The 22467-nt window shown below is 38.9% G+C and overlaps 2 protein-coding genes across 3 annotated transcripts in view; one reads left to right on the forward strand and one right to left on the reverse strand.

Moving 5' to 3' along the window:
• The window catches only part of SS18L2 (SS18 like 2), a 35738-nt gene extending 29497 nt beyond the window's left edge, over window positions 1-6241 (reverse strand). For both annotated transcript variants that reach the window (XR_012837577.1, XM_075765554.1), the window contains exon 1: window positions 6234-6241. The gene's annotated coding sequence lies outside the window, so the exon portion shown is untranslated. The remainder of the gene's footprint in view (window positions 1-6233) is intronic.
• Window positions 5153-22467, forward strand: part of LOC142603683 (transcription initiation factor TFIID subunit 4-like) — a 149083-nt gene continuing 131768 nt past the window's right edge. The window contains 3 exon segments of the mRNA XM_075765546.1: window positions 5153-5703; window positions 5705-6374; window positions 10189-10361. Coding sequence (XP_075621661.1) covers window positions 5206-5703; window positions 5705-6374; window positions 10189-10361 — 1341 coding nt within the window. The 5' untranslated portion in view covers window positions 5153-5205.

Genomic DNA, 22467 nt, shown 5'->3' on the forward strand with positions numbered 1-22467 from the left:
GGGTTTGAGCTCGCAGCTTGGAAACCCGCCCCTGCCGTAGCCTGGTAACACCGGGGGATGTGAAAGTAGGTTTGGTGATTGGGGTTTTTCGGGTTTTTTTTGAGAGAGGCCCAAGCCACCTATCACTGAATGCTAAATTCTTGTGGTCCTTAATAAGCAGTTTAGAATCCAGTCATGCGCAGAGCTGCTGAAGTCTATATCATGATAACTATTTAGTTCGTATTTCGAGGGGGGTTCCATTTTACTCAGTTGGCAGCGTTGAGATACTCTGATCTTGCCAAGCAACACTAGGCAATGCAACTGTTGATTAAAGCTTGACTAAAGTGTGGAATTAATCCTGAAAAAATACCCTCTCTGTACAAGTAAGCACACACACACAAAAAAGTTATTTTTGAGATTGCACTTCACTTGTACACATTACATAAAAATCACAAATGAGGCTTCCTGTTGGAGCCTGTGCCTGTTAAAACATGATACTGCCTCAGGCCCGCCTTTTTACATTGGCAGCCTAGAAAATTACATGCAACAAAAACTAACTTCTGGAAAGGGTACTTAATAGCTTTTGTTGCACCAACTAGACACTAATATGTTGCAAAGATTCAGCAAGTACTTTGTTCAGAATTTTGAAACACAATAGCAAGTCAGATTTTTCTGGAAGAGCCTGCGTGTTTCTCAATAGGAGCCATCCTAGACTTTTGGAAACTTTATGCCCAAGTTCAACTGGCCATAAAATTATGGAGGACTTGAGTGTCCAGGGAGCTTTTACTGCAATGTGCTTCTGGCATGTCCTGTACTACCTGAAAGATTTGGAACAAAGTTCTTCAGTTAATGACTAGACATACATGATCGTATCAAGTCCATGGGAGATGACTGTTGAAAATCAGCATTTGTAAGTCAGCTCAAAGTAAAGCTACTGTTCAGCAAAATAACAAAAGATACCTATGTTCTGGTACAAGGAAGGAAAGGAGGAGTCATCCTCACCACTAGAGGATGGTCTGTGGCTGCTTTTCAACCATGGCAAAATAATGTATGTAGGAGGAGGTGGAGAGCCCAATAACAATCTAGAAGATCAGCTACAGTCTCTATTACATGGGTTTCCTGCCCCTGCCTCCTTACAGAAGGAGGTGCATCAGCTTCAGATATGGATGGGGCTTGGAAGAGGGGAAAAAAGCTTTGGAGGGGGTTGCAGGGAAAATCAGGAAAGGAAGACAGGGTGTATCAGGGAGGCCTGCGATACTGATGTAAGAAGACAGAGAAGGGAAGAGGAATACCTTGAAATACAACCACCTGCCCCGAGACCCATGTGGCTTTGCCTCTGCCCCAACTTCTTCCTAAGTTTTCCCTCATCTGCCTCTCTCAAAATTGTAGTCAAAGACTACTGTTTATAGAAATAGGGTTTCAAGGTGGTGTGGTGGAACAGGAAATAGAAGTGGACATTTCTTTGAGCTTGGGACAAAGTAGATGAGCACTTCAGGAGAGAATTCAAGTGGAAAAGTTCCAGTGTTTCCTTTTAGGTGTTAACACTTGCAAAATTTCTGGAAGAGAGAAGTTGGCCAGAATGAAGAAAAGCTAGGAGTAGAAAAGTATCCCCTTGAAAAACTTTTTAAGGCTTAAACTGGAACCTCGATGACAAAGTTTCCGAAGCTTCTCCATCGAGTCTTGTCTAGGTGAGCACAGACAAGTATTTACAATTCCAATTAACTTCAAAACAAAATGTCCTACATTTCTATAACGCATATATAGAAAAGAAATTCCATTGCAACTGAAATACATAAATTTAGACATTTCTGGAACAGCTGTTGGTTACTTTAGCCATCTTTGTGCTCTCCAATTTGTGGAATTTATAATATCTAATTCATACTTAAAATCAGCAGTTGAAAGAATATTTTAATAGCGTAAAGTGAACTTCAATTACATATGTAAAGAGTTCTGCAAGTTCATTTTAAGAAGTTATCTCAAAATCTTACATAAACGTGGTAGGTACCATTTTAATGTCAATTTTAAACTTAAGAAACTTAAATTTTATATTTGACTACACTGAAAGTGTGTATTTGAAAGAAACCCATGTCACATACTAGAAAAAATAGTGCTCCTTTCTAAGCGCTTTCCCTTCTTTAGACAACAAAAAGATACTTGTCTATGTGAACTGTTAGTTCTCCCTGCAGCTTAAGATGGCAGTGGTACTTCTATTATGTAGTGAGTTATTAATGAAAAAACTTAGGCTGGAAACAGGGCACACAGTTTAGTAGTGTCGATAACAGCAACTTAACAAGTTTTGTGGTGGATTTTCTTTCACAGGCAATTTTAAAACTATAATTAGAAGTTAACTTTTCTAATTCTCTATTTCAAACAAAAAATAATTCAGGAAAGATTGTATTTTAAGATATCAGATGAGGTGATCACAGTGGTCTCTCCAATTTTTTATTATTCTATGCATATTTAACTCCTGAAAATGAAAGAACAACAAATATATTCATAAATGTTTTCTATGAAGAAAAGCAGGTAAATATTTGAAAAATATTTTTATAATAAAAGAATGAATGCAAAAGTTCACAGAGATTCTGTACTTTACTAAAAGTCTCATTCCCTATGTAAAAGCACAAGCTCAAAGCCAGTTTCATCAACTAGTTTATATACATCCTTATGTATGTCATCACTTCTTGGCTTGAAAGGAGTCCCATGTGAATCAGTATACATCATGTTTTATTAAATAGTCTATTATACTTCCTCATTCTGTGTGTTTATATATATATAAAATGGCTCAATTAAGAAGAGGTGAGTGGGAAGAAATATGAATTCATGTTTTACAGATTACCCACCCACAAATGTACTTAAAAACTGTAATTAAAAGTAGGTAATTTTTTTAAGTTTTGAAACCTGTCTTATAAATCATGACTTGCCATTTTTCTCCTTCCGGTGGGAAGATTACTTCTTAACAAGTTACAAAGCAATAAAGTTTTCCTCCTGGGTAGTTTTTGTGGAGACACCCAGTTTAATGCTGTAGTGTTAGAAAAATGTATACTAAAACTTTTTTCATAGTTGGGAATAGTTGTAGAATTCTACGTCTAACTTTCCATTCTTTTATAAAAACTGTGGAGATAGTGGTATGCAAATGAAGTCCAGGACCAGGGCAAATAAGTGAAGGAAGCATGGAATCTTCTCTAACAAAATTAATAAAATGTGGGACTCCTAACAAAGTGATACTGGATTCTGGTATTTTTCCAACTCAAATGAATATTCTTTATTTTTGTGCAATAGCAAATTGACTAACAGTCTGCTATGTTTTAATTAAATTTCCAGGTAGAAACATTTCTTACAAGTCCAAATTTAATTCAGCTGTAGCATTCCATAAAAGCAATACTCATTTGCTAAGCAAATTTTTGATGTATAGATCTCCTGTGTACACTTATTACTGTTTTTCATAAGCAGTACTGTGCTTTCACATTCACTTACTGCACAGCCTCCCGTTTATACATCCTGACCACACCTTTGGGCCTTCAGTACTTTTACTGGTCACTTTATTTAAGAAATAGGCACTGGTTTAATTTCAGGAGGCATTTAAACTTACCCTAATTAAACTGGTGCAACCATTTTTAATGCATTTTAAAAGTGGTTTATTTTGATTCATCACAAACCTGCTCCTAAAGGTATAAACAGACAATCAGGAAAAACTACCCTGAATAAAAACATAACCTACATTGAGAGGAAACGGATGGTAACAAACCAGTTATGAGCAGTTTAGGCTTGTGACTCAAGCAAGCCATATGATGTATGACTTAACAGATAGAGTCTGGGAATGGCGAAGAGTCGCGTGCATTGTGAGCCCTTCACTCGTTTCTGTCCGTGCATTGTGCAACCAAAGGTGGGTTATTCACTGATGCACCTTTTTCAATTTTGTGGAAAATCCTGAAGATCACAAAATGAATGAGTCACCATCTCAGGCCACAGAGCAGCAGCTCAAATACATCCAAGTTTGCACACATCTATGCTACTGCAGGCCAGCAGAGACAGATAATGGAATCCAAGCTGCTTTCTGCTTGCAGCTTCATGAATCCACAGTGGTTATCGCTTGCGTGCAAGAACAGATGCAATGAACTGTGGGTGATGGTTATGCACAGGAAAAATTATTTATTTTGAAGGTCCCACCAAAGAAATTGCCCTGTCATTAGTCCAAGAAATGATGGGTTAGGACCACTACCTTTCTCTTAAATTGTATTTCTGAATGCACGAGGCAAGCATTGAGGGGAAAAGGGTGTACACGAATGCAATGGCAAAAGTATCAGTAACAAAATGAACTACCTCAAATTTCCTGTGGGGATGCTGTGGGAACGCAGTATGCCAGAGCAGCTGCTGTGATGATGCCAATAATCTTATTTTTGGTTTACAAGTCTTCTGTTAATAGTATTCACCTTAGGAAATTGTATTACTGCAACCATTCTCGTCTAGGTAAAGCCACAGCTTTAGACATAACCACCTAAAACTCTAAAGCAGACAGAGCCATACAAATGTGAGTGCAGGTACTCTGCCTGCATCTTAGCATTTCAAACACCTTTAACAGCACTTGAAGCTCCCTCCTTTGAAAAAGTTAGTGTGTAAGGCAGCTGAGCCACTCCATCCGACTGCACGCATGCTTTCAGTTCTCCCCAACTGTGAAGAAAATTGTGCTGGCTGCAACTGTCCACACAAGGTACCCAGGGAGGCCAAGAGCACAATTACAGCAGCTTGGCTTCAATTCCCAACGTGCAAGCTCACAACGCTCTGTACCAGGGCTGCAGGCCTTCTCCACGCCTCAAGCCTCCCTGCAGACACACTTCACGGCAGGCCCTTACACCCCCCGCATCGCTAAGGCACCCACCTGGCCACACCGTCCCCCTCAGCTTCCCGAGGCGGCCGGAGAGCGGCCTACCGCCCTCTCACTAACGCTCCCGGCCCTGTCCCTCACGTAGCCGTCCGTCGCACGGACAGGCGAGGCCGCCGGGCCGTTCCCGGACCCTGCCGCCCCCAGCCCGCGGGAAGGCCGCGGATCTCACCGGCCCTCGAAGGACGCGGAGGCGGCGTCCGCACCCCGCAGACTCCTGCCAACCGCGCGCTCTGCCCCGCCCTCCCGGCGGGGGAGGAGGAAGCCGGCCCCTCCCAGAATGCCTCGCGCGCGGCAGCGGCCGGCGCGCCTGCGCGGTGCGCGGCCGGCTCCCAGCTCAGCGCAAGATGGCGGCGGGCGCCTCGGACCCCCTGGAAGAGATGCTGCTCTTCTCCGAGGAGGTGGACGAGAAGGCGGTCAGCGACCTGGTGGGCTCCTTGGAATCGCAGCTGGCCGGCGGCCGGGGCTCCGCCGAGGCGCCCCAGCCCAGGACCTCCGCCCCGTCCCAGCAGCCGCAGCACCAGGGGAGCCTAGCGGGGGGCAGCAGCCCCGTCCGGCAGCAGCAAGGGCATCCCGCGCCTCCTCCCGCTCCCGGGACAGAGGAGGCGGCGGGGTGCCCCGGAGCCGCGGAGAGCCGAGCCCCTGCCCAGGGGCCGCTCCCGTCCCCGTCCCCCCCGGCGGCGGCAGCGGCGGCGGCGGCAGCGGCGGCGGCAGGGAGGGGAGTGAGTGTAAACAGTAGTAGTGTGCAGCAATCACATGGAGCGGCTCTCCTCAGCAGCGGCGGCGGCGGCAGCAGCAGCAGCCCTGGCGCGCTCGGCGTCCCTGCCCCGCCGCAGCCCGCCGCCCCCCCCGCCCGCCGGCGCCCCTGCCCAGCCTGTCAACAACCATGTGGCTGCCGGCGCCGCTGCCCGGGACGCGGGGAGCCCCAGCCCCGGCGGCAGCCCGCCCGCCGCCGACGGCGCGCCGGCGCAGCGCCCCGAGGCCGCGGCCGCCGCGGGGGGAAGCGGGACCCCAGCGGGGGGCGGTGGGCCGGCGGGAGCGGCGGGGGGCGCCGCGACCGCGCCTCTCCCCGGCGAGGCGGCGCCCAACGGGGAGGGCGCCGGGGGCCGGCCGGCGGCAGTCCCACCAGTCAGCAGCCACGGCAGAGCCGACGCCGCCACAGCACAGACCAAGCCCGCGCACGGCCCGCTCCCTGCAGTAAACGCACTCAGTAACTCCGCCAGCCCCGCGCCCGCCGCTGCCGGCGCGGCCGCCCCTCCGGGACAGGGCTTGGTGGTCAACTGCGCCCCGCTGGCCCCCGCTGCCGCGGCCCCCGGCGCCGCGCCCAAGCCGGCGGTCAGCGCTGCGGGCGTCGCCAAGGCGGGTGCTGCCCTCCCCGTCGCCCCCGCGGCCCCCCAGGCCCTCTCGCCCAGGCCGGCGCTGGGTGCTGCCCCCAGGATCGTGGCCCCCCAGCTGATCGTGAGGCCGCCTCAGCAGACCACCATCCAGCTGCCCCCCGGCTTCACTATCCCGCCCGGTAAGTGGAAACGCAGCAGTCGCGGGCTCGCCGCTCTTTATAACCCTTTTTTTCTTGGCTGAGGGGTTTTTTCCCCCCAAAGTTGTCGTCTTCCTGCTGCTGGACGTGCTGGAAACAAAAGAAGAGCCACCTGTCTGAGGGCGACGTCTGACAAGCAGGCTGCCGTTAATGAGGATGTAATTGGTACGGGACGGGCGGTTGCTAATGCAAAGTTAATTATGAGTGTAGGTTGGTGAGCTACTTGTTTTAAGGAGAGAGCGGCAGCCACGGTAAGTTATTTTGTAATGGTGTGGTGAGCAGTTGTGCATGAGATAAAAAAGTGGGCGGTTAGCATGATTTTATATATGTTTTGAAGGATTCGATTTTTCTGATTTGCTCTTGATAGTCTTGGAAAGTTTTCCTTCTTCAAAGAGTGTCTTCTGCCCTGAATCAGGTGGCAAGGTACAGGCTAATTTGTGTAATTTAATCTAAAATGTTTCCTTTCAGTAAGTGTGATGGTATTATTGTCAGCTGTGTCTGGGCAGTCTTTACATCACCGGATTTTATTTCTAACTCTGATGTAACTGTTGCGTCCTGCCTATTCTCCTTTTCGTTTCTTAACTTTCATTACTAAAAGTGTTCAGCAAGGTTGCTAACTAACCAAAACAGCATCCCTTCATCCTAGTGATTCCTACTCTAACTGTATCTTGTTTCATCTGAAATTTTGAAGGGTGCTGTGGTCCCCTACAGAGACTTTCATCTTGCAAAAAGTTGGTAAATGTGTGTCTTCTTGATTTAGGAGATGATTTAACATTTGAACTAATTTTTATTTTTTGCTATTGATAGCATGATAATATGTGGAGATATTGATGTAGTCTGAAATAACTTAGTTCGTCTACCACGCTTCTTAAAATAGTTGATATTTATTAGCTAAGTGGAACAAAAATGTGTTGTAGAAGCTTGCTTCTAAATGGACTTGTAGTAGTTGTGTCTTTGGCCATAGTTTATGAAACTCCTGCTCCAGATTCTAATGTTTCAACCAGATAAAGCTCCGTGCTTTCATAAAGACCTAACTAACTTAAAAGAGATAAGTGGTTGCTATTTGGACTGTATTAGTGCCTTTAGCCTTCATTTCCCATTGTTAATCTGTTTGATTGTTAATATACACGTATGATGATGATTATCATAACTTTGCATACAGTTTCTGAAGTTTATTGTGTCAATACTTTGTTCTGCTACTTAATTTTCAAACAAAAGAGGAAAACAGAGCCCTTTAAAGCAATCTGGTCCAAGGTTTAGAAAATGTTATGGAAATAATACTGTGGAAGGTTATAATTTTATTTTATTACAAGATTGTTTGAAATTATTAAATTTGCATTAAACGCAAAGATAGTGTGTTCTAAGATGAAGATATTCAGAAAATACAAATGTTATTTTAGAGTTTCTACTCTTTAAATTAGTGGATCATTTATAATTAATTTTGAAACTCCCATATTGTAAACTTCTGTCTAAAGCAGAAATTTAGAATCAGTTTTTGAGAACAGGTTATTTTAGCATATAATACTTGTAAGTTCTGTATTTCATCTTTACGTGGTTGACTGTAAGGAAAAATTAATCTAATAATTTAATCAGATTCTAATTTGCACGTGTTGTTCAGTAAAAGAAATTTGAAATCCTCCAAACTGAATTAAAACATAAAATTAATGCATGAACTTTTATGCATCTATAGCGGTAATTATGTCTGCAGCTTTACTGAAACTGTGTGTCATGTGTTACAAATAATTTGTCCATTCCATTCATTTTTTTTTTTAATTTAGGATGAGTTTTAGAAAATTGGAAGATAAATTAACAAAACACCTGTGAATCAGTGTAATACAAATAGAGCATTTATTTTTAAATGCACGGTAGTCATTATTCTACAGGATTTTTATATAAAGTTCACAACATAATCAGAGAAGCGATACCTGTTTGGCCAGTTGGCAATGTACTAATTTTTGTGCGTCCAGATGGTTTAGGAATGGCATATATCAAATACATCAAATACTGCTTACAGAATTTTCTACAAATATAAACCCTAAGGTTTGGTGCTTGAAGGGCTAGTGAACCTAAAATGCTGTCTTTCTAAAGAATTTTTATTGTGTTTTTTTCCCATCAACTCTTTAAAAAATTACTCTCTGGCCTTTGAAAGAGAGTTAGGATCATGTATTTTAGATGTGGTCCCTGCTGTAGCGCTTTCTGCCTTTTACCTTAAAGCTTGATTTCCACAAGTCTTTAGTTTGTCGTGGCAGAAATTTGCCTTCTCTTTGTGCTCTTAGCAGGGACGGTTGGCTGGGAGCACCTAAGACTACGTGAGTGAGGGCTTTTATTGGTGCTGCAGTTCACTCGTGTTCATCCCAGGTTTGGGATTTGTGTTTCCATGTCAGACACTGAAAGAAAGACTTTCTTGGTATAAGGTACTTCTGGAATTTACTTGCTTGATGTAATACTGTTCAAGTTTCTTTATCCTCATGACGCATTACAAACCGTGTCCATTTACTGAGGTGGGTTTTTTTCCTGGGAAGCTAATAATTAGAAGTGGATGTAAACTTTTACCTTCTTTATTTTCCCTTGAAAAGTTAAAAAAAAAAAAAAAAAAAAAAGACGCGATTTGCACATAGAGATAAGTTGCAGAAACAACGTCTACTGACTTTATCAACAGAATAAAAGTTGATTTCCTAGATCCTTATTTTTTGGTTCTCTAGGAGTTACAGGCGAGATGTTTTTCTGTTTAGAGACCCATTGTATCCTACGCTGTATCCTATCTAGGTTGCATTATTAAAATGTATTCTGGAATTAACTTGGAAATTCTCATAAAATAATCTGGCTGGAGAACTTAACTGTGAGAGAACTAAAGAAAGCACATCACATGCTTGGCAGTGATCTTGAGTAAGTGTGAAGCTCCAGGGACCAGCTTAACCATTATCTTCCTTTTTCTGTCCTGCTGATTGTGGAAAACCTTGACCTGTTACACTTAGGGCAAAACTTGATGGTACTGGCTGTGTTGTGTAGAAGGCCACTATTTGTGAAATGTTACTAGAAAATAATCTGAAAATATTATCACTTACTTACAGAAAGTCTTAGAAAACACTTGCCAAATACGCTGTTAATTTGAAAACAATTCCTTTGGTGTTTTCCTGAAATATTCGCACTCGTATCATTTTGTGCTGAGGAGTAGTTCTGTTGGTTCTCTGGGTTTGACAGTATTTTTCCTTGATGTCTAAACCACAGGTAGTGCTGCCCAATATGGTGGTGGTGGGTGCCAAATAAATCCATGTGTTAATGTTCAACAATTAACTAAATCCCAAATAGTGTGTACTCAGAGATATGTCTGGCCTAATGTTTGCATGTACACATCCCCTAAAGCTGTTGTTTTAGTAAAGCTCTCATGTCATTGTCCGTGGTACATTCATACTGAATTCTGTTCTCAGCTACTGGATTGTCATTATAGTTTACTTTTAATGAATATTTCTTTCTAATTTTATTCCACTGACCCTGGCTAGACTGCTGAAAGTGACTGTATGCATATACACTCAAGTGACCTTTTTTTTCATCGCTGTTACCTATAAACTGTAGTTATTTGAATTCCAAATTGAATTGGGTATTAGTTTTTGTCTGCTAGTAGGGGCTCCTTTTCTTCTTTGAAATAAAATCTTATGTTACACTAGAATAACAAAAAAAAAAAAAAAAGAAATGTTCATGTGCTATACATTGATTTTATTCTGTATTCTATAGTTAGTTCTTTATATATTATTCTCCATGTTATTCTTTATAGTTATTGTTACTTTATTCTCATTAGGTATGGTCTTGGTGCGTACGGATGCTGGACAGCTTGTAATGGTGCCTCAGCAGGCTCTAGCCCAGGCTCAAATGCAGGCTCAAGTACAAACACAGGGACAAGGTCCTACCAGCATTTCACCTAGACTTTCAGTGCCCACAACTGGCCCTGTTTTTCGCCTGTCAACAACTCAGGTATGTCTGGCTTGATTTCACTTTACTTTTGTGCATTATGTTTTCCTCTGTCTTACACAAAATTAGCTCATATGTTTTTGCAAATGTGCTTTCCTCCCCTTTTTTGTTGTGAAAACAGGAAATACTTATTTAAATGCAGCTTATTTTCTGAGGCCTAGGATTTTTTTTTGTCTTTCAGTAAAATTCTTTATAGAGTCTCTCAAGACCTTGCTCAGACTGTGCGATTATTGGAGGCTAGAAGGCTCAGTCTTAGCCTTAGTTTGGACTGTATACTACAGGCTCAGTAAGCACCCCTCGTTACTCTGAATCGGAAGCAGTGTGACATCCCAGCATGCTGAATGGATGCACAGGATAGCTATATTTCCCTAGAAATTAGAAAAGAAAAAGCCAAGCACATTCAATACAAGGATTTGCAATAATTAACTTTTCTAATACAATTTATTCAAAAGAAAGGTTTGATGCCTTTGATTCACGTCTGGGTGTGATCTGTCTACACTTAGTTTTGCCTGTGTTATGACTACATTTCCTTTTTTATATGGATTGACAGGATAACGTGCTTTCCTACCCCAAACTCTTCAGTGGAGTGTGTTTATTTCAACTCAGAACGGATTTATTGTCAAGGGTGAAGGCATTTTGTTTTTTAAATTACTTGATAGGCTGCATTGGTTTAAAATTTTGTAGGGAGGCTGTTTAGCTTCAGGCTATTTGGGGCTAGAGCTGAACTATCTTACTAAAATGTAAAGGCAAACATCTTTGGATGTTAGTACAGGGCAGTTATGTCATAATAATAATAAGCAGAATTCAAGGTAGTTTTGCCTAAGGTCTTTGTTTGCAGAAGCGATAAGTAATTCCGAGTGGAAAGAGATGAAGAGGGTGTCTGTATGTTGTATAGGTTGCTTGAAATAACTCGAACATGTATTTTGCGATGTTTAATATTTGATTACTGTCCCAGTACATGCTTTGTGCATTACACCATATTTATAGTCTAAAAGATTATTAAGTTTAATGCAAGACTGAAAACAATGATGAACTTTTCTGAAGAGAAGGAAGCCAGAATAAAATTGGAGACTTGAAAATAAATTACTGACATGAGGCGATCTAAAACACGGAGTAGCCAACTAGAATGTAAGTTTTAGAAATGAATGTCACTAGGAAGATTGTAGCTCAATGAAATGTATCTCAGGAAAGACATAAATAAAATCCTGGAAAAACTTCAAGAACTTTACACTCTCAGAAGAGAGATAAGTGCAGTATTGGATGGAATTCATAAAAGAACTCTTTGCAGAAAAGGCAGCTGTTTAACGTTAAAATTTGTGATATCTGGAAGGTTAAGAAGCCTGCAAAGATAAATCTATTTTAGGAAAAATAAACGTAGAGATAAGCCTGTGTTAATTTCAAGATTTTTTTTTACTAGTTTGATGACAACAAAAATCCAGACAAGTTCTTCTTTTCAGTTTGTATGACTGTCTGTGGTTGTTTGGGACTTTCTTTGTAAATAAGTACAATCAGTTCTTTAGCAGTGACTGCAATGGACTGTATAGCACACATTCTAGCAATGGATCCTGAGACAAGTGCATAGCATAAATGCAAAACAGAAATTGTGGGGTAGGACCGTACCAAGAATATGATCTCAGTCTGTTAACATCAGTTTGTTTTAGCTGTTTCTGTTTACTCTGTTAGTTTTCATGTAACTTTAACTATTGTGGCCAGCATACAGAATTAAAATTCTGAGTGGAAACATTCATAGCAAATTAAATACTAACAAATTGTCTGTTGTTTGAAAATGTTTGAAGAATACACCTTTATTGTATATAGAATCTTAGGAACCATACAAAAATGTAGACTGCTTGGTTGTGTGTGTTGAGTCTTTATTAGAAGGCTGGAATTTGGATCCCAAAGTCAACCTTAAGCTGTGTGCACAGCAAATGTTGGGAGTTGATCATGCTGGCCTCAGGCAGCTGTTCGCTAGTTATATGAAGCAGTTAAGGTTGCAGAAAGACTATAATCTGACTTGCTGGATTTATATAAAAGTAAATCTGTGAGGATACTGCGTGTTCATGTGTTTGTAGAGATACCTAAAATCTGAAGGCATTCAGGTATTAGAATATTTTTCTGCCCAGAAAAATACCCCACTGCATTATAGATATTACTTTACACTTGTAGTGCTAATAAACTGGTTGAGAATAGAGGAAACCAGCAAGGCCTTATGAATGATAAATGTCTTTCAGGATGCAAAAGTTTGATTATTTTAGTGTGGCAGGATTAGAATCATGGTATTGTAGCTTGTCAGGATTCATCTCCTTTGACAGATCTTTGTGGTAGCTGCCAAAACTGTACTGCATCATTTCTTTCTTTGTTGTAATTAACAAGGATAAGAAATAATTAATATTGTCCTTGGGAAACGTACATTGAACTTCCATGACTCTGCATGTGGTTTGCAGACTCTTCTTTCATTTTTACAGTGCTTATGTTTTATATATGTTTGACCTTAGAGTGTTCTTTTAAAGTAATGGTTGGCAGCCTTTTAAAACCAGATTGTAAAGGTTTAAATTCTAAAGGTTTGTCATATCAGAACTAGACAGTAGGCTTTTCTTTCATTAGGTGGATGGTTTATAACCAGACACTATTCATTGGTTTTCTGGGGGAAATGTCCAATGACAAATATTGTGCTAAGGTTTTAGAAGTATCAGTTATTTGTTTGAGTAGTCATTATGATGAATCAAGAAAAAGGATCAAGTTCTAAAATACAGGAAATTGTGTGTACTGAAAAATAATCTTTCCAGTGAGTTTAATTATAAACTTTTTTCTTTCAGAATCAAATTCTGATGTGTCAGAAAGCTAAATTCTGTCAGTTAAAATTTTCAGTAGAAATTTAAAATGTATGGCAAATAGTGTCTTATGTATTTATGTCTATAAAGTGTACTATTCGAGAGTCCTAGTCTCTACTGTTACTGGAACACTGAAAATTGTGTTTGCCATTAGCTCAAGACAGATATAATATAAACATTAATTGCTTGAGTCCTGCAAAATATTTTTACAAGATTGATGAATGTTTCAGGCTATGCAGTTTTAACCTCTAGAACATGAAATACCTCTCTCTCTCCAATATATTAGTGGGATGATTGTTATTTTATGGTGCAGAGCTCATTACATTTACTATTATGTTTTTATTCAGTTATTTTAAGATGGCTTTATTTGGATTAAAATGCAGAGTGCTTTAAATATGTAGAATTTAGTGATGTACTTAAGTCACTAACTCTGTGGTTTACTTTTACCTGTGTAGAAAGTCTGTGCTGGTGGAAATTTGCAGTCTGTCATAAGCATTCAAGAAAATAGAATCCTAATATGAAGAATGTATGATCAGTCTTAGAAAAGCCGTAGCTTTCATGGTTCATAGGTATTATATATTGTCCTAATTTTTAGCCAGTGTCAAGTGTCACAAGTTACTCAGCTAAGTGATTGTTTTCAGTGTTATAGCTAATTTGTATATATACTTTAAATAATTATTGTGTTAAGAAAGTGTGTTATGAGCTATGTAGTTAGACATAAAACACAGGTTATTAAGTAATGTGCCAAAGAAATTGCAAAAGCTGGCAGTTACTTTTGGCAACTTGTTAAGGAGTGTTGAGGGTGATAACTGGAGAATATAAAATGAATTATCTTTTTAAAAATTACAAGAAAGATCATCTGAAAAATTACCAAAGTGTTCATCTAAATTTGAAAGCTCTTTGAATCTCTCCCCTTGACAACTAAGTAATTTCTCCTTCACTCTCAAAAAAGGAGGAGAAAATAATGAAGTGTTTTAAATGTTCTTAAATGAGGCTGACTTGATTGATACATAGTGAGCTGTCCAGATACTAAACTTCTTCTGCAGCCCAGTAGTATTAACAAGATTTTTTTCCATATCTCATGGCCATCATTTGATAGATCTTCTCCCAGTTATTTGGAGGAAAACAAATCAGGTTTCCCATGAAAATTCCTGTAGCTTTGGTAGATGGGCTTAGATCCAGGACAGTGTGTGAGGGAGGAGCCATCTTTCTCTAGGAACGATGGAAGCTGCTGAATGAGAGAAAGCATGGTCTGTTTTCCCTTAGGATTTAGTATATGGGCTTAGGATAATGCTTTCCTTGAAGACAGTGGCTTTATGCTTATGTGTTGCATTGCTGAAGGTTCAGAAGTCAAATACTGTATACAGTAGTATTTACCTTCATAGGGAACTGATATAGCCATCCCTCTTCCTATGCCAAGTTACAAAAAATATATTTTGATTGCAGTGCCAAACACAAAAGTTCAGAAGGATTAAGATACATAACTTCCTGCTCATCCTACATTAATCTCTTCTGTACACGTGCAGGGTATTACAGTCTTTGAATGATAAATGCGCAAAGATAAAAGCTTCAGCTAGGCAATCAAGGCACACAATTGATGTTGCACAGCAAACTTAAATCTGATGTTTCTTACATTTCGAGTGCTTGGCTTTGCTATTTAAGTTGTTGTTTGGCTTCTATTGTTTGTTATACCTTTGTCTCATTTTTTGCAGCTTTTAGGGAGTAGAGGATGTAAGCAAATGCAGTGCAGTTTTCAGGACAATTTTGCGTTAGATTTTTGGAAGAAGATAGGCAAATCCATTTTGAAAGGAAGACAAGTTCTTGTCTCGACTCTTACATGGGATAATCTTTGATTAGACATTTACTTATGCTCCTCTCAATTGCTGCTGTGTAAAATATTAATAAAATATGCTTGTTTTCCATTCCTAGTGGAATTCTGGAAAACTGGCTAATCAGGATAAGCAAGTACCTTGTAGGAAGAGTCTCAATTTTGATCAGTTTAATGCCAAGCTCAAGGCTCTGGAGCATAGGAATGTGTCCCAAAAGGATGTACAGTGTCTGAAGTACAGAGTCAGAAGTAGTGAAATGGATTCAGTCAGAAGAATCAGAATATGAAAGTAACAGAATAGTAGAGAAAGCAGTAATTGAGAGAAGTGCCTGTAATAGGAAGACGTACTTGGTATTTTAATGATCTTTTATGTTTACAGTCTTTCTGGTTTCTTTAAGTAGAATATTTAAGGCATGAATAGGTACAATTGTACCATAAAATAGTTCTAATTTAGATAAAATTATAGGATCATAGAGGACTGTAATGGGGGGGATATTAACTACAGCTAACTACACTTCTTTTAGGGAAAAGATACTGCAGAATATTCAGGTACATAAAAAAAAAGTTTGAGATTGTGAATATAAATTCATCTCCTTGGTGCAGCTACCAAAGGCTTGACTTTTTTAAATTGATATCCTGTATTTTACAGGGAAGTACTCAGCCTTACAAAAGATTATTATAATCTTTTGATGTGTTAGGAAGTGCAATTTTGTTTTACTGTGAATACAGTTTCAGTGATAACATGCTTGTTTGAAAAAAAGATATTTAGTGAAATAAAAAAGATTCAGATGTTTAAAGCAAACATTAGTTTGAGATAACTGTGCATAATTTTAATTGAACAATTGTATCTTTCTTAATGATTTTAGTTTCCTTTTAGTTTTTTATTGTTATTAATTTTAGCTGAATATTAAAAAGTGATTAATGTTGTCAAAATTTTATCTGCTGTAGGATCTTAGTTAAGGGAGAGGATTTTGAGGAAACAAGCTATAATTTGATGGAACTTCAGTTGATCTTAGAAATATTTTGTTCTGGATTCTTGTATTGCAATCAGGTCACATAAGCGTGGATTTGCTTGCATTACTGTATTCTTCAGTGATGATAAGTAAACTCAGAAGTCTTTTAAAAACTGATTATTTAGATTGTATTAAATTTTTGCTTTTGTATCTTGTTTTGAAGCTTATACTTGTGAAAATATGAAAAATAGGTAGGTGCTGCCATCTAGTTTTTCTTTGGTGAGTTTCTTTTGTTTATCAACATTTTTCATTTGTACAGCTTATGGCTTTTCATACTTTTGATGCAGATATTGTTTGCTGGTTTCAGTATCTTAATACCCAGTTGGGTTTACGTTCATAACCAAAAAGCAAAACATAAGTTACTTATTTTAAATTATTTTCAATTAAAATTATGTTATGTTAATATTATTATATTATGTTAATTAAAATGCTACTGTACCCTAAGAATTTAAAGTGAGTATCATACAGGAATGTTAGCCTGACCAATAATATTTTATTACAGAGTATCTGTTACTGGAACTTACAAATTGGGTGAAATAGTGTACCTTTGTGTTTTCATGAGACTGCTGCTGAAAATGGATTTCGTCTTAGCGTTTACTAATGTTTTGTTTTCAAGTTTGATTCAAAATATGTTTTCCAGTATCAAGTTGCTTTGTGTATTTTTACTGATCAGAAAAGGTAAAGTTATGTGTAAAGTTTGATGGTTTAGTCCAAATACTTAGACACATAAGTGGGCTACTTAACAGTTCGGGTACAGATATGGTTACCAATCACTTGAGTTTTCTTTTCATTGCATAAATAGTCCAATCACTATATATATGGATGTACTTCTAAGAAAATGGTAATTCTGTTCTTGCTTTAGGCATCTTTCTAACTTCTACTCTTCAGAATTTCAAGTTCATGATATAAACTTTACTGATTTATTTTCTGTGTTTTGACATTCACTTTCTGTTAAGTTTCACTTTACCATCCTTTTTTAAAATGAAAAAAAAGTCTTTTGAACTTGTGAAAAGTGCTGAATCACCTGCTCTGGAAGTGGCTATATTTTTGCTATGAAATATGTTTGATGCAGACAACAGCAGCTTAGTCTTTGCCGTCACATGTGATGTTGAGAGTAGTTCTAAACTTGGCTGTTTCACAAGCTGTTCTTGCTAACACAGAGCCTTTCAAATCTGAGATAGTTCTGATAATACACTATGCCTGTGTTTTCAGCATTGATTGTATTTTTATGTCATCTTTTAGTTTTGGTAATTTTTTTTTCTGTTTATTCATCTTTTTTCTTTTTTTTTTCTTCTGTTTTTCCATACCCTTTCTCTGCTTTTCTGACAAATGCTTATTTTACTTTTTGCAGAAATTTTAAAGAAAATGATTAATCTTTGTTGTTGCCTGAGATGCATTACCACTATTATCAAATAAGCTATTCTGTACTGTTTCTTTTGTTTAGACAGTTTTTGGGCTTCTTGTGCAATATTCTGGAGAAGACATTTGTGTTAGCAGGGCAGGTAGGTTGAAAGGCCAGAGAAAGTTAAAAAAAAAAAAAAAAAAGTGTGGTCTCAGCTATGCTGTAACCACAAAACCATTTTCCTTCCTTTTCTTCATGGTGAGTGAATCTTTTCTGTGTAAGCAGCTAAGTTCTTACTACTTACAAATTGTACTGTTTACACTTTCATAGCATTAACATATCTTATAAAACTTCATAGAAAACACTCAAACATTAGTAAGGCTGTGAAATTAAACATGCAAAGGTCAGGAAATGCTATAAAGAAGGTTCCAGAACAATCTAATAGTGACTCCCTTGTGCGTATGCATTATGCTGCATGACCACATACTACTTTTGTTTTTCATTTCTACAGTGTGTAGGCTGGACAGTCTTATTTAATGAAGAATTATGTAATATTCTTTTTTTTCAGTGGGTTGCTTCAGGCTTATTTGCTGCATATTATCTAAGCCCCCCTCTGAAATGGGAATTAATAACCAAGCAGGGTTTTTTTTGTAAAGCTTATCCCTATAACAACTTTCTCAACAATGCAGTTAAGGGGATTATTAGCCTCTTTTTATAAGTAGAAAACAGATCCTAATTGTCTCTATTTTAAATATTAAATTAAATATACTGGTTAATTTCACGTGTTCAGTTTGACTTCTTTGTCTTCAGTTGCAGCCGTGACCACTCCTGGTCGCAAACTCCATATTTCAAGTTGTCTGCTCCTAAATATACGGCATAAGAACATTGATTGTAACAGGTTGTCTAGATTTGCGTGGAGCACAAGCACTGAGCAATTGAGGCAGGGGTGGAATCTAATTGTAGGACAAAAATTCAGCTGCTTTTTATCCACCAGATTCTTTGGATGTATCCTAATGATTGTAGATGGACCAGCCACTTCACCAGAGAATGAAGAAAGTACTTTGATACTGGATTATATAGGTATTTGTTTACACCAACAGGATGTTGAAATTTCAGAGGTAGGGGTTTTGGACTTAAAACCACTGGTTTCTGAAGGTTTTCTTTGGTGACATCAAGCTCCTCTGCTATCTTATCTAATTGCTCCCAGTCCTGTGTCTTCCTCTCCTGTTGTTGTTGTTCTAGTTCGTGAGCCCAAAAGCAACATCACAAATGTGAGGAACACAGCAGTGTCTCCCAGCTTTGGGTTCTGATGCTTGATTCCAGCGATGCTGTGGTGTCCCAGAACTGTGCTGGCAATGAAGGTTCTGCCTCTGTTGGCTGACTTGATAGAGCTTCTGCCTCCAATCATTTTCTGCAATGGTGTGCAAATGTCAAGTTTTTAGTGGGTTAGTACTTTGGCTCGCTTTGGCTATATTTGTACTGGAGTGAAAAAATCAAATCCTTGACATACAAATGGCTCTGCAACAGATGTGTAAGTGCATGTTGTGGATGAACCATAACCAAAAGAATTGAGAGGCGGTCAGTAAGCATATAATGTTTGTCCATGAACTCTTTAGAAATCTGACAGAATTTTAAGTATCAGAAAACAGAGTTTGATAGTGGGGAGTGTTATGATAACTTAATAGTAGGTAGAGCTGCCAGACATGCCTATAAGAAAGGTTGTATACATTAGTTACTCTAAAATGAGCTACCAGATTTGGCCTTTAGGCTATGCTTCTGCCACCTTAGTATTCTCTTTGTTAAACACCTCTGTTGTTTGAGACATTGGGGCATCTCAGCATGGCCTGTTTTGTTTGTAAGAAGTCTTGTGGATTAATGAGTAAAAATAAAATTGAGTTTTATTTCAGATTTTCCAAATTTGAATCTAAACTTAAAGGTCATATTCTGCTAAAATTGAGTTTTGCATAGTGCCTAGCGAAGCCATGTAGTGGAAGACACAGAAAGGTGCCATGGCGTGTACAGTGATAAACTTGTCTCTGCTTTTGTGTTAACCTTTGTTCAAATGCTATTAGCATAATTTCTTTCTTCCTTTTGTGATTGATAGTGGCCAAGTTTATTGACAGGACTGATCATGAAATGATATATGCAACATACTTGTCAACAGTAAGCTCTCTTGCTTTGCAGAGACTGTTGCTGGTACCCCAAGTGTTCATCAGTAGGTGGTACTATAGTACAAAAGACAAGTATACTGCAAACCTGTTTCCAAGGATTTGCATGCATCAGTGTACTAACCTGTGGCGTTTAAATTGTCTTGATTTTATAAAGCTGTGAATAGGCAATACAATCCCTAAAACTGGTGCAGTCCTGCCTTGGCAGTGACAAATAATTCCTGGATATTTTGGTGTATTTTCTCCATATTCAGGTGGCCTGCTTTTTCAAATGTAGCCTTGGATATTCCTTTGAATATAGAGGCAGCTTGTTTGTGCACAGCAGGTACAATGAGATTTCCTCCTGTTTATGCCTCGAGCTTTGCCTCTCTATTCATGTGGCTGGAGCTCTGGGGAGAAGGTCTACATAGGGAAGTTAAGATGTAGTTATTTAGGGAGTGAATTTACAGGATGGAGTAATTCCACACTGACTTGTTCCATGAACAGTTACAATGTGCATGGACTGCCTCTGTGGAAGTGACTTACCGCTCCCTGAAACTGGGGTCGCTTGCATTATCTGCCTGACTTATGGAGGCGGAATGAACCTTGGGACATCCTCCCTCCAAGCTGGCCAGACATGAGCCAGATCTGTTTTGAAATCCTTATTTCCACAGTAGCACTGTGTGTGCTCCACTTACAATTTCTAACCTCTCTGTGTGGACAGAGCCAGCTCAAGTCTGTATACAAAAGGCTATCAAGCGTTCTCAAGTGTCCCTGTGGAGATTGGTAGGGGATTATATACTGTATTTATTCATGTTCTAGTTTCCTGCCTGTTAATGTCTGAGTACAGGGAAAAGGCCTCTTAAACATTACTTTCATATATTTTGGAAATGTAAAAATATGTGATGTGTCTGATCAACAATAATACAGTTACGTTTGAAAATACATTCCTTTCTAAGTCTCTCTTGGTAATTTTGGAATTTGATAGCGTCATACCAAACCTTAGCAGTTTTTCTTTAAAGAAAATCATAAATTCTTTTGGATTGTTCCAGTAGGAGTATGACACATTGGGTTATGATTTTTTAATATATTGTTGATCATTTTTGTTTTCTTTTTGATGGATTTCTCATGAGATCTGTTTACAGCTTTCCTTTCATAGAAAACACAGCTATTTGTTTCTAAATAGTTTTTACCGGTTCTTCTTGAAGTATTTGTGTTGGGAGCCCTTATAATGTCTTCTGGCAACTTGTAGCTGTCATTTGAAGATCATTTCCATGATACTTAAGAATTTCTCTAGGCTAGTTCCTTGTTATGTTTCTCATCCACTCATTTTGTACTTACCTTTTAACATTTATGAGGTTTTTGAACCACGTTAGTAAACTTAGTTTGTTTGCATTTCTTTGGTAGTAAGGCTTTTTCTTCATATCCAACGCATTAATAGATTTTACTGCCATTTTGTATCAAAGGCTTTTGTCGCTATTGATTTTTAAAACTGAGGGTAAATTTAGTCTTCATGTTGCACAATTTGCTCCTGTGGTGTGGCACGGTGGAATACTACGTGTGGAATGTATTGCATACTTAGTTGGATAATACGCTGTTATGATACTGAAATTTTATATTTTAATTATATGCAGTTTTGTTTTCAAGTATGTTCCTGTGATGAATTGGGCATTTATTAGCTAATGAAAATTGTCTAGCTAGCAGTCTGAGCTCTGTATTTGTGGATTTCTGGCTGCAGATCTTTCTCGGAACTGAGTAGCTACCAGAAGTTTGCCTGGTTATCTGCTTGCTTGCTAAATCCTCACCTCTGGAAGTACTTACTGACAAGAAGGGGGCAGATAACATAGGCATACTGTATTTTTAGGTTGGAAACACTGATAATAAGCAAATGAACAAGATACAGAGTATTTATGTTTTTAAATGCAAACATTCATCAGGTAAATATGGTTTCATTCAACCAGTATTTTAAGGAAATTGAAGCAAGTGATCTTCTTTACAATGGAGAAAAGAGGTATGGTATTTAAAAACAGAAAAAGCTTACATGAGCCTTCTTCCAAAAAATAACCCAGACAATTCTACCTATTCGTGATGATGCTGTTTATTGCCTGTAGGCTATCTCAGTATGGAAGACATCCCTAGTCAAGATTTTAAAAATCTTGAAAGCTATCCAAACAAAAAAAAGGTTTTGTTCAGATGTCAGGTAGATTTTTTTTTCTTTTCCTTTTTTTCCCCAAGTACAGAAGCTTGATATCCAGTAGATTATGTTGCTGGACTGATTGGTAAGGAATGCTCGGGGCCTTGAATGCCTGCCTGGGCCTCTATTCCTTCTGGAGACCTCTTAAGTATACTGGATGTTCTTTGAAGAAATATTTTATGTAGGTTTAATAGGTAATGTAAGAATCTAAAACAAGCCATTCTTTACAAAAATATTAATTATAGAGACATAAAACTGTAAATTGTAAATCAAGGAAAATTAGTTTTACCTTGTCAGAAACAATATTGTCCATGATTTATTACTCCAGCCACCTAGAAAATTTGTCTTTTGTAAGTATGTGGTTGAATGCAAATATTGAGAAATGCAAGTCATAAGAGACTGGTGGGGCCTCCATTTTTAATAACGAGTGGTTCTCTTTTTGTCATAATTGCCATATTGTGTGATGTATTTCTTCCATAGTGGTATTTACATTCCTTTAGAACGTAAATAACAACTTTCTCGGAGATGTTTTTTATTTCTAAATCTTGTCCTTTTATATGATGGTAAGAGATTTCAATCTCTTTCCTAATTGAAGTAAATTACAAAAACAATTAATGTGTTTGCTGCATGAGGCAAATTTACTGAGTTGTAGAGTATGCTACTGAGTGCAAGGCCGTAAGCCAGTGGTATTCCCTTGTCTGCACTTAACGTTCCAGTTGCTGTCTGGTTGCAGAGTGTGTGTTCTATGACAAAG

Source organism: Balearica regulorum, chromosome 13, assembly GCF_011004875.1.
Source record: "Balearica regulorum gibbericeps isolate bBalReg1 chromosome 13, bBalReg1.pri, whole genome shotgun sequence".
Classification (NCBI taxonomy): Eukaryota; Metazoa; Chordata; class Aves; order Gruiformes; family Gruidae; genus Balearica; species Balearica regulorum.